We start from the raw sequence: 13538 nt of genomic DNA, 5'->3' as shown, positions 1-13538 counted from the left end.
CTCACTAAGCAGTTCTTCATATTCTTCGCTGAGTTCGTCCACATCCCCATGACTTGCTTCATCTTCACTGGATATAAGTTCCAATTCCTCACTAAGAAGAACTTCACCCTGTCCCTGGTTACTGACTTCACTTGGCTCATCTTCACTAAAGATATCAAGCTCCTCACTGGATATCACATCCAAAACCTCACTGTTATCTTCACTTGAAATGTCTTCCACTGTTTCCTCAAAAACGGGCTGATCTAATTCTTCACTAGGATCCAACTCCTCACTCGTCACTTCTTCGAACCCTGGGAGAGTATGTTAAATTTTAATCATGGCTCAGAAAAACTTAAAACTATTATCACTCCTAATAAAATTATACTTTCCTTCAAAATTCTGCTTTCCTTTGGTCTATATACCATAACATTTCTCCAGTGCTACATTAATTGTTCATTCATGAAGGTTTAAGATTATTTTATTGCCTTTATGAAGGAAAAATGTTAGAATGAAAAGGCTCTTTGGAAACTTTAAATCACATTTTGGCTTTGAGCCCATTAAAGACATGAACTTTTTTAAAGTTATGCCCAATACAATTTTCCCAAACCATAATTCAGTTAATATCTCTAATGGGATCAAAGTTACTAATATTAGGTTACTCTTCTATCTCAGAGCATCATTTTTACTAACTGAGAAGGGTTCCTATAAATATAAACAAAGAGAGCATCCCTATCAGTTAAATTTTTCTGATCATTTTTTTTTCTGATCATTTTTATGTGATTCATATATGCTGAAAGAAGTTAATAAAAGGCAGCTACCCTCAAAGTTTTGATTATATCCACACAATATTTCAGGAGCCAGTGTTCAGTGCTAGTTTTAGAACAAACTGCTACTATATATCCAGGGAGTTTTCTGAACATCAATGATGGGTTTAACATTAGAAGGAATGTGAGACTCTTTACAGAATGTAACAATTCTACAAAAATTGGTACTCAGACATAGAACTGCTTACAGTCTGCACAACATCTTTCACAGCTAAATTCTTTCCTTAGTTCTTTTGGACTTTTCTTCCCATTTCATTTGGGGAATCTGAAATAGAGCCAGGATTCTATACTCTGGTAACTATAAAACAGAGCTCTGAAATATTTTTTATGATAGATTTAAATCAACTTTTTTTGGAAAACAGAACATGAAGGAGGAAAAGCACTTGGAATTATTACAAATTAAAACTAAAAAAATGTGCTACAATACCTGGGCATTATATAAAAGGGCTGAATAAAAATGAGAGGGGTGCTAATAAACTAAAAAATGATAAAGAAGAAATCCCCCAGCCCTAAATTCACTAAAATCTACACTAAACATACCACCAGCAGGCTGTACAGTTACTTCATACATGTAGTAGCCATGGAGCAGCTTCTTTTCCTGTGTGTAAATCCTTAGTGCCTGAAAATGGAAGTCACCTAGAACACCTATAAGAATGGATTAAAGAAGTATCACCACCAAACTAATTCAAAATAGGGAAATGCCTATTTTTAAAAATGTGAAATCTGAGTTTTCTCAAGTACCTAAAACTGAGTGCCTACTACCCTAGAATTACAGTAAGACTCTGAGAAGGTATAAAATAACTCTCCACTAAAATGTACCTTAATGTCTGCAATCTATAATCCTTCTAAGCAAAATATATATGAACACAAAGATTCCTTTATATACACAAATTTCACTTATTTAATAAATGGGAAAGTTTTAAATATAAAGTACAGTGTTTAACAACTTAGAGTAGGTAAAAATACACTTATTAATTTAGTACTAATTACAGACCACTTTACTCTAGAAAGATTTGCTCAAAGAAATTCATTTTTGATAAGGAAAGTTGGCCTGTCATATCTGTTTCCAGAGGAAACAAAAAAATGGCAGTGACTAAATCAGTCATTAAGTGACACTTTCCTTTATACTTGTTTTATGTGTTCTGCTATGTTTTGTTTTTGGCACGGGCAGACTCCAGGAATCGAACCAGGTCTCCGGCATGGCAGGTTAGAATTCTTCCATTAAGCCACCATTGCACGGCCTTATTCTTGTTTTAAAAATCATATAAAACATATTCAAAACAGCTGGTCTCAGCTTCACTGGTAAATAGCTTCTGACAAACTAGCCTGCTTCATAGCTCTTTATTGACCCCATTCCTAAGTAGGTGTGTACCTAAAATTGAAGCCCAGGTTAGAAAAAAGAAGATAGGAATTCTTCATTGGCCACCATGAGAATCATACTATCCACACATGGGATTTTCAATACCACCAATTCCTCTCTTACATACCCCTAAAACAACGAATCTGAAGTTTGCTAAAGATTATAAGACAAAGAGGTAATTTTTATGACAAGAAAGATCAATCCATAAAAGCCAATTAATAAAGGCTACAAATATGGTTACATTTTATATCATGTTAATATTCACAAGGACACTTCACAACACATATTGCTGTGTGTATTGCAGCTGGAATTAAACAAAAACGTCTTCATCTATGAAAATATTACAATCTTTCTGCTCCCTAATTTGGATGTTTCCTACTTGGCTATAAAGGTTATATTTGTCAATGAAAAAAGTTAATATATACTAGCTGTCTTTCCCCATCATGAGATAAGCTCAAAGACTGCACTGTTTTAAAAACCTAATACCTACCAGATACAGTCATGACTTAATTATTCTTTGTGCCTAAGATAGGTGGGAGGGGGTTCCACTTGTTTCCCCTGTAATCTCTGTAGGCAAAATTGCTCTTTTTTATTTCCTTCTGAGGGGTTGCAGACAGATGGTGTTGAATCGCTTCAATCAGGCTCCAGGATATGAAGAAGGTAAACACAGGATGTGTTTCCCTTTCAATGAGCCAAGACAAAAAATGGCTACAGCAGGATATATTTTAACCCTGGCCTTCCATTAATCATTCAGTACCTTAAACACACTGATAGTTCCAATAGTCAAGAGGAAAACAAGAAAGGAAGCTCTAACACCAGAACAGGTAACAAGAGTTCCTGACATTCAGCTTATATCTGAGTCATATATAACAACTTAGTATTATTAGGCATTAGAAATGAGATCTAGTTGATAAGAGAATCCATTTTCCTACCCATGAAACAGCAGCTAATAAAACACTATCTCCATTAACAAAACTACATTCATATAAAAGAATATTTCTGATAACTTGTTCCAGATCTGTCCATTCTTTTTGTAAGTTGTGAGTTCAATATCATAGTGCACAATAACCATAGTGCGAAATTGTTAAAAGAAGTCACAGAAGACCTAAATAGATGGAAGGGCATACCATGTTCATGGACTGGAAGACTAAATATAGTGAATATGTCAATTCTACCTAAATTGATTTACAGATTCAATGCAATACCAATTAAAATCCCAAAAAACTTACTTTTCAGAACTAGAAAAACCAATAGCCAAATTTATCTGGAAGGGCAGGGTGCCCCAAATAGCTAAAAATATCCTGAGAAGGAAAAATGAAGTTGGAGGTCTCACGCTACCTGACTTTTAAGGCATATTGTGAAGCTACAGTGGTCCAAACAGCATGGTACTGGCATAAAGATAGATATATTGACCAATGGAATCGAATGGAGTGTTCAGATATAGACCCTCTCATCTATGGACAACTGATCTTTGATAAGGCAGTCAAGCCTTATCAAGCCAACTCACCTGGGACAGAACAGTATCTTCAATACATGGTGCCTAGAGAACTGGATGTCCATATGCAAAAGAATGAAAAAGGACCCATATCTCACACCCCATACAAAAGTTAACTCAAATTGGATCAAAGGGGCCACAGGGGCTCAGCAGGCAAGAATGCTCGCTTGCCATGCCAGAGGACCCAGGTTCGCTTCCTGGTGCCTGCCCATGTAAAAAAAAAAAATTTGGATCAAAGACCTAAACATTAGATCTAAGACCATAAAACTGTTAGAAGAAAATGGAGGGAAGTATCTTATACTAGGAGGTGGTTTTCTAGACCTTACATCCAAAGCAAGAGCATTGAAGAAAGAAAGAAACCTCAAAATTAACACTTCTGCGCATCAAGGAACTTCGTCAAGAAAGTAAGAAGACAGCCTACACAATAGGAGACAATATTTGGAAATGACATATCAGATAAAGGTCTAGTATCCAGAATTTATAAAGAGATTGCTCAACTCAACAACAAAAAGACAGACAACCCAATTACAAAATGGGCAAAAGACTTGAACAGACACTTCTCAGAAGAGGATATATAAATGGCCAAAAGGCACGTGAAGAGATGCTCAACTTTCCTGGCTATTAGAGAAATGCAAATCAAAACCACAATGCAACATCATCTCACACCCACCAGAAAGGCCATTATCAGTAAAACAGAAAACGACAAGTGCTGGACAGGATGTGGAGAAAGAGGCACATTTATCCACTGTTGGTGGGAATGCCAAATGGTACAACCACTGCAGAAGGCAGTTTGGTGGTTCCCCAAAAAGCTAAATATAGAATTGCCACATGACCCAGCAATACCATTGCTAGGTATCTACTCAGAGGACATGAGGGCAACGACATAAACAGACATTTGCACACCAATGTTTATAGCAGCATTATTTACAATTGCAAAGAGATGGAAACAGCAAAAATGTCCATCAACAAACGAATGGCTAAACAAACTGGGGTATATACATACAATGGAATATTATGCAGCTGTAAGACAGAATAACGTTATGAAGTATGTAACAACATGGGTGGAACTTAAGGACATTATGCTGAGTGAGATTAGCCAGAAACAAAAGGACAAATACTGTATGGTCTCACTGATATGAACTGGCATTAGTGAATAAACTTGGAGAATTTCATTAGTAACAAAGACCCTCAGGAGATAGAAATACGGTAAGATATTGGGTAATTGGAGCTGAAGGGATACAGAAAAAAAATAAAAAATAAAAAAATAATCATAACACAATTACAAAGAGAGAAAAGCAGGTTTATGGAGTAAATGTATTGTAAACAATACCTGTTATGATACTTTTAATATTTTAGTAAGATTACATGGCAAATTCATATAGAAATCTACGTTCAGCAGGAAACTTAGCCTGGAGCATTCATGTCCTTACCACTTCCTAATCAAAGGTTGTAAAAAGAAGTTAAATTAAGGCCAAATACATAGCAAAGATAGAGAATACAATACAACTAGCAAGAATATATTAAAACCGTTATTGTTTTCAATTTTAAAACTGTTACTGTTTTCAATGTGGAAGTTAACTTCAGAAAAATTTTCAAAAGGAAGGGTAAGAAAGAATTTTAGAACTCTTGGACTGCTTAAAGAGAAAGTTTAATGACAAGATACAATGATACTTAAAAAATCAGTAGCAGCCCTTACATATGTCATGGACACATTATACACAATAAGGAAGTAACTACACAGACAACTTACCAAACAGATCAAATGAAAATGGGTCCTGTCCACCAAAACATTCCCTGAAGACATCATCTGGATTACGGAATGTAAAGACGAACTGAAATGGACTGTCAAAATGACTTCCACCTACACAAACAGAGCATAAATTTTAGCTTATGTATTCTGATGTTCTGTTGGCAATTATTTCAGAACATTATATAAATCACTACCTAAAAGAAAGAAATTATTTCATAAATCTGAAGCTCTCTAAAATGCAAAATATGAGCTTGCTTTGATTAAAACATCCGTGCCTGGGGTTAGATTTCAAAGTTCCTCAATTTTACAGAAGCCAATTCCTGTCAGTTAATATCTTTTCATAGTATGTAAATTTGCAATTAGCATATGATATTACACTCAAAACAAAATTGTTATGAAGGCCTTAGAAAAATGAAGCATATAAATATTCATTCATACAACTTTCCAACAACAGCAGCAAAGTTGCAACTTTGCTACAGTAATATTTCAGAGCAGTAATTTCCAAATGTCTATTATGGGGCTGACTGGGTATCAGATTAAGGAAACTTCACACGACAAAACAAATATGCATGTTCAGGCCCTACCACCACAATCTTAATCACTAGAGGTGGGGCCTAGGAATCTGTTTTTTAAACCTTAAAGTTATTTTGAAATAACATCAGATACTGATCTAGGGGTATAAACTCACAAAATGATAATGTAGTAAAGCTACACATTATTTCAAATCTATAGAAAGTACATCAGTGCATACTTTCAAGATTCACAACAGGTGTTTAAAATGTTATTGTTCCCTCTATCGGTTCAAACCATATTCTATACGCACCTACAGTTACTGCAACAACTATATCCAAGAGAACTCACTAATCCACAATTCATAAATAAATAAATTATGGGACAAATTCAACTGATTTGCCAAGACTGATTTATCTCCAGACCACTTCCTCTCATAACTCAAGTGCAAAGAGAAACCCAACTTTATCTTTACTGTAGTTACATACCTCCACCGCCACCATTTAATCCTTCTTTGCCATATTTGTCATAGATGTCCCGTTTTTTAGCTAAAAATTAAAAAAAAAAAGTTGATAGGGCAAAATTAAGTTTTTTTCTTCAAAATTCAATGAAGGTTCTTACTAAGTTGTAATTCAAAGAACTAATACAATCTTTAAGTTTTTTAGAAGTAACTTTTTTTGGGGGGATGGGGGTAGTTTAGAAGTAACTTTTAAGGAGTTAGGTTAACCCTTAACCTTAAAAATTACATAGGAAAGGTAGTAGAGGGGCCCTTATGCACCTCTCAAAAACTTCAGAAAAAAATTTGAGGTGTTTTTTTTTTTTAAACATTTTTAAAAGCTATTATAAATATTAAACCATTTCACTATACCACCCAGAGTCCAGGCATACCACATTACAGAGATTCAAAACTATCCTAGCCCTGGAAGTTTATCTTCTTGTTACAAAGTCCAAGCAGAGAATAAGGTTTGCTGCACAGAAAGAATACCACAAGACCTAGATAAGAGTGAAAAGTAAATAAATACACTAAAAGTCAGAAAAGGAGCCAACCATTAACCCTATAAACTTAATCACTCTCTAATAGCTGACAGCCAGATGCAAATTTGATGATGATATGCTATTGTCCATTAGCAGTCTTGCTATTTACATTTTAGATTGAAAATAACTAAAATGTACCCCTCTTTAGACATACATATTTTTAATATAATACCATGTGTTTCCCCCAAACTTCGTGTTTCGCAACATCCTGCACTATAAGGATTTATGGTGGTGGGGGAGGGTGTTTAGAGGCAAAACCATTTAAACCCAATTTTTGATAACCAGAGCCCTTATAAAACAGTAATTGTACCTCTGAAGAGAACTTGGAACAGTTCAGATGAGGTTAGACTGTGCAAAAAAAGTCTTCCCCTCCAAAAAAAAATTTTTGAGACACAAATAAAGAAAAACTATTTTTATGATAGTTTATAAAAGGTTCTTTCTCTGCCAAATATGATGCTTTGGTTTAAGTCTCAGTTTTTTAAATATTATTGGTGTATGAAATCCTTAAATCTGGGAATACTGTCTTAACATGCAACAAATAAGAACCAATAAGAGATTAACACTGAGCTTCAATGGTCTTCAAAAACCTGAGAAGATATTCTTTAAAATGTGAGTTATAAGTAGAAGCTCAAGAATTTCAGACCTTAAAGCGCACATTTTCAAGACATTTCAAATATCAGTGGTTATGTGTTTAGAATGAATACTATTTGCATAACAACTTATGAAGTATGATGACTGGGATTTCCTTTTAAATAATGATGGGGGGCAATGTTATAATACATAAAACAAGGTTGGTCATGCATTAATAACTGTTGAAGCTGGCTGGTAGTTACAGGGCATTCCTTATAAAAACAAAACATTTGTAAAATAGTGAACTACCTGACTATATGCAGATAGATATATTTGGATCAAGTGTCTACTCCCTGTAATCAGTCAGTCTCTAATCTTTTAAACACCTCTGCTTTTACTCAATTTATGTCATCTAGTACTACTTCTTACCAAGGCACTGCCAGTAGTTTTTCAGAGTTTCTCACAGTTCTCCCTAACCCACGACCCATATACAGTTCTTTCTTTACCATGAAACTGCTGATTTATATCTAGCTAACAGCTAAATCTTTACCTATTTCATGGAATCAGGCTGGCAGATCCGACTTTAACATTCATTGCTCTAGGCCTAATGATGGGGAAAACACCTAAAAGACCTTAAATCCTAATCCTAACTTGATGTTCAATTTCTTATTTCCTGACTTTCAAAACAAAATATGCATTAGTTTTTATGTGATTTACTCCCTCATGTAACGGCACATCAATAAAGAGGGGAAACCTTTCTACATGGGACATGACTCCCAGGGGTATGGACCTTCCTGGCACATAGGACAGAAATACTAGAATGAGTTGAAACTCAGCACCAAGGGATTGAGAAAACCTTCTCAACCAAAAGGGGGAAGCGAGAAATGAGACAAAATAAAGTGTCAATGGCTGAGAGATTCCAAACAGAGTCAAGAGGTTATCCTGGAGGTTATTCTTATGCATTAAATAGATATCACCTTTTTAGTTAAGGCCTAACAGAGAGGCTGGAGGGAACTGCCTGAAAATGTACAGCTGTGTTCCGTTAGTTATGTTTCTTGAAGATGATTATATAATGATATAGCTTTCGCAGCATGACTGTGTGGTTGTGAAAACCTTGTGTCTGATGTTTCTTTTATCTACCTATGGACAGATGAGTAAAACATATGCATTAAAAATAAATAAATAATAGGGAGAACAAATGTTAATATAAATTCAGTAGATTGAAATGCTAGTGATCAAAGAAGGGAGGGATAAGACGTATGGTATGTATGAATTTTTTTGTTTTCTTTTTACTTCTTTTTCTGATTTGATGCAAATGTTCTAAGAAATGATCACAATGATGAATATACAGCTATGTGATTAAAAAAAGAATGTTCATAGAGCACGTTGATTGGTTTTGTTAATAAAAATTTTTAAAAAACAATCAGCAGAAGTTACAAAAATAAATAAATAAAGAGGGGAAAGGCAACATAATCATTAACAGCACCAGTTAACTCAGATCAGTGAGAATTTCTAATTGAAGGCTGGTTGACATAAAACAGAAAAACATTACTTTAAGAGGCATGTTGGCCTGATTCACCCAGCCCTATTATTTATTAAGTATGTAACTTTGGAAAATTACTCTGCGTCATTTTACCTAACTATATAACACGGAGAATAAGGATCATAGTGGATTGCTTGAACAATTTTAAATGGGCTAAGTAAGTGCTTATAAAGCACTTATCATAATATATGGCATATAGTGAGCACTCTGTCATAATAAGGAAGCTTGTCAAGACACAGACTACTTTTGCAAGTGAATGATAACTGCACATCACCCCAGAACACCTCTACAGCAGAAGAGACGCGTAAGGTTTTATATGACATATTGATTCCTCTACTCTGTACCCAGGGTGAATTTCACCAAACTTTCAATATTTTTTGGTATTTTTTGCCATATGCAAAATAGATAACCTAACAATTACCTCAAAGCTTTTTTGGAAGGAGGTAGATGTGTGTACACCTAAATGAATTGTGTCATTATGACAAGTTTTAGCTATGATAATCCATCTCATAGCTAGGATAAAACTTACCTTTATTTAAAATAAACCATTTCCCCAAAAAGCCTAACAAAGCTCTCACAAATGTTGACCTTAAGGAGTAACCACCTTAAAGTACATTTAAGGCCTGAAAGCAAGAGGTTACTTAGAATTGCCAGTGTTTCAATTTCTTCTACAGATAGAAAAGACTTCATTCAAATTATGGCACTAGAGAGTACAGGCAACAGAGTGGTGCTCCACCTTATAATTTTCTTATCTACTATTTGAAGGAAAGTATACAGAATACAGAATTTTATATAGTTCAAAATGCAGTCATCCCCATCACCTTACTTACAATAACTTGATAACATAGTGATTTTTCATACCACTACTTTAAAGGACTGTTTTAAATTCTTTACCTATCTCTCCGACAGAAGTAGTATAACGTTAATCTTTTCAGTTAATATGTTGAAATACTTTATTTTGGATATGGTTGAACACTAAAATAAAAGCCCTTTTTTTAAAATTTGAGAAACAGACTTTTCTAAGAAAAGATTAAAACGAAGGATGAAGTACTTCCAGGATTGAGTCTGTATTAGATGTCAGGCACTTTTTTAGATCTCTTGTATATGGCAGCTCTTTTCATTCTTACAATCTTTCATGGGATTGCATGGTATAATTTCCATTTTATAATCAAAGGAACAAAGGTCACAGGTTAGGTGAACTACTAAAAGTTAAAAATATTGTATTCCCCACCTTCCTTATCATGCTGCTGTGCTGCCTCTCAATCTCCGTCATTTAATCAACAGATGTCTTTATTAATATAAAAATACATACATGATGCAACCACCACATAAATCAGTTTGGCAGTTCTTCAGAAAGTAGAAAATAGAACTATCATATGACCCAGCAATCCCACTTCTTACCATATACCCTAAAGAACTGAAAGCAGGAACTCAGATATTTGTATACCAATGTTCATAACAACATTTTTCACAAAAGCCAAAGGGTAGAAGGAACCAAATTATCCATAGACAGATAAATAGATAAACAAAATGTGGAATATATACACACTATCGAGTATTCAGTTGTAAAAAGAATGAAGTTCTGATAAACGCTACACAATATAAATAAACCTCAAAGACAACGAGTTGAATCAAATAAACCTAACACAAAAAGATGAATAGTGTACGTAAATTACCTAGAAGAAGCTATTTCATAAGGTTACGGTGGGGGGGGGGCGGGAATTGCTTAGTGAGTTGTTGAGGTGATGAATATTGGTGATAGCAACACAGTATTGTCAATATTAATTAATACTAGTGAATTATACACCTGTAAATGGTTAAAGTGGGAAATTCTGAGTTGTATATTTGCTACAACAGTGAAGTTTTTTTAAAAAAAACTACTTTCATAAAAGATAAACTTTTAAGTTTTAGGTGCATTCAAAGTATCAATGGTATATTGATGATTACTTAGTACGGATAAAAAGAAAATGGCATGTATCAAACTTTGAAATTCTAAATGGTCCACAGCTGGACTGTATGACAACTTAATGCTGAGAGTCAACATTGCTACATACAACTGTTAAAAAAAAAAGAGATCAGGCTTCAATTAGATAAGAATGAAGCCAATCTAGTTGGGACTCAGGTAAATCAGGATACAGGGATAAGGAGGACATTCTCACTACTTTAGAACTTCATCTACTATAGAGACCAAATGAAGAAAGGTTAATGTTGTCCAAAACCTAATTTCCTGTAGCAAATAATCTAACTTAACCTGCCTGAACAGATCTTTTAAACAACCCAAAAACAGGGAACCCAGAACGGGAATAACAGCTTAATGTCATGCCTAGATACATCACAGAGTATGCTGAGCAGATAATTAAAAAGCACTGGCAATGAAAATGTAGTGCTGTGTTCCAGTAGCCATGTTTCTTGATGATGATTGAACAATGATATAGCTTTCACAATGAGACTCTGTGAATGTGAAAACCTTATGTCTGATGCTCCTTTTAGCTACTATATCAACAGAAGAGTAGAACATATGGAATAAAAATAAATAATAGGGAGAACAAATGTTAAAATAAATTTAGTTTGAAATAGTGGTAAATGAAAGCGAGGGGTAAGGGATATGGTACGTATAGTTTTTTTTCTCTGTTATCATTTTATTTCTTTTTCTGTTGTCTTTTTTATTTCTTTTTCTAAATCGATGCAAACGTACTAAGAAATGATGAATATGCAACTATGTGATGATATTAAGAATTACTGATTGTATATGTAGAATGGAATGATATCTAAAGGTTTTGTTTGTTAATTTTTTTTTTAATTAATAAAAAGAAAGTTAAAAAAAAAAAGCACTGGCAAGGTGGGCCACAGTGGCTCAGCAGGCAGAGTTCTCACCTGCCATGCAGGATATGCAGGTTCGATTCCTGTGCCTGCCCATGCAAAAAAAAAAAAAAACCGCACTGGCAAAGTCACTTGACGGACAAGAGAGAAAAAAAAACAGAACTATTAATCTTTACCATCCAGGAAACTCCTAATACTATCGCAAATATTAGGGAATCCCAGGTCAACAGGCTAAGCCCTTGATCTTGAGACTTGCTCCTGCACCTTGCTCCTGTGAGGCTTATTTATATAGCAGAGAAGCTTAGCCTACCTATAGTTATGCCAAAGCATTACATCCAGAGGACCACTTTTGTTGCCCAGATGTGGCCTCTCTCTCTAAGCCCAACTCTGCAAGTATAATCATTATCCTACCCCTATGTTGGACATGACATCCAAAGGTGAAAGTCTCCCTGGCACCATGGGATATGACTTCCAGGGATGTGTCTAGCCCCTGGCATCATGGGATCAACAATGCCTTCCTGACCAAAAAAGGGGAAAAGAAATGTAACAAATAAGGTGTCAGTGACTGAGAAATTTAAAATAGAGTCAAGAGGCTGCTCTATACAGTACCCTTATGGAAGGTTCAGCTAAACACTGCTACATACCACAGTTTGCCAAACCCCAACGAAAGCCATTCCTGCCAACCCTAAAGAACACCTAGGCTTTATCTGAGATTCTACAAAGGTTCCATGCACTATGATTACTTTCCATAAACCTACAACCTCCAGATGGGTTCCTAGCCCAGATAAGTCCTGAAATCCAGAGAGACCAGCCTCTCCAGAATGTCAGCTAGTTCCATCCCCCTGTCCCACATTACTGACACCCCTCTCCAACATGAAAAAGTTAGAACGGGCACAGCCCAAATACCCCTAAAGATTGGGAGAAAGATCAAAGGAGAAGATGGAGTTTTAACAGAGAAGACAGGACTTAACAAATGAGTATGACTGCTGTATCATTACACTGATATTTCTATTAGTCTCTACTGTCTTGAAGTAGCTAGAAGAAAAAGCCTAAAACTGTGTAAGTGCAACCCATAACAAACTCTGAAATCTGTTCTATAACTAATTGTTGTGGTGTGTTTTCAAATGTAATGCCTTTTTGTATATATGTAATTTTTCACAACTAAAAAAAAGAAGGCTAGCTCAATCAACCAGTTGTATTCCTCTAACCCATAATATCAACATACCTTTTTAGCATGAAGAAGTTAGAATAGTCACTACACACATATCACTGAAGATTAAGAGAATGATCAAATGAGACAGAGAAGTTGTAACAGAGAAGTTAGGATTTAACAAATGATAATGACTACTGAATATAGCCAGAAGAAAATACCTGAAACTGCTAAACTATATAGCCCAATAGCCTTGATCCCCAATGATGATTATATAACTATATAGCTTTTAACCTGTGACTACTGTCATTGTAAAAACCTTGTGAATGACACTCCCTTTATACGATGTATGGCTAGCTGAGTAATAAAGACATGAATGGGGGGAAGAAGAAAAAAAAAAATTGGATGGGCCTGGGTTTGAATTCTGGCTTTGATCCCTTAATAAATAAGCAGCGTGGACAATTTTTTTTCTTCTTTGAGCTTTAGTTTTCATAGCCGTACA

The 13538-nt window shown here is 35.0% G+C and overlaps 1 protein-coding gene across 4 annotated transcripts in view; it reads right to left on the bottom strand.

Moving 5' to 3' along the window:
• The window catches only part of DNAJB6 (DnaJ heat shock protein family (Hsp40) member B6), a 129877-nt gene that overhangs the window by 62919 nt on the left and 53420 nt on the right, over nt 1–13538 (bottom strand). For all 4 annotated transcript variants that reach the window (XR_013171314.1, XM_077151464.1, XM_077151471.1 and 1 more), the window contains 2 exons: nt 6407–6466; nt 5409–5519 (listed from right to left, as the gene is read on the bottom strand). Coding sequence is in view for 3 of the 4 variants with exons in the window: in XM_077151464.1 (XP_077007579.1) it covers nt 5409–5519; nt 6407–6466 (171 nt within the window). In the remaining variant the exon portion in view is untranslated. The remainder of the gene's footprint in view (nt 1–5408; nt 5520–6406; nt 6467–13538) is intronic.

This window comes from Tamandua tetradactyla, chromosome 1, assembly GCF_023851605.1.
Source record: "Tamandua tetradactyla isolate mTamTet1 chromosome 1, mTamTet1.pri, whole genome shotgun sequence".
Taxonomy (NCBI): domain Eukaryota; kingdom Metazoa; phylum Chordata; class Mammalia; order Pilosa; family Myrmecophagidae; genus Tamandua; species Tamandua tetradactyla.
Note: the sequence above shows the minus strand (reverse complement) of the source record. Positions and strands in the feature narration are given on the sequence as shown.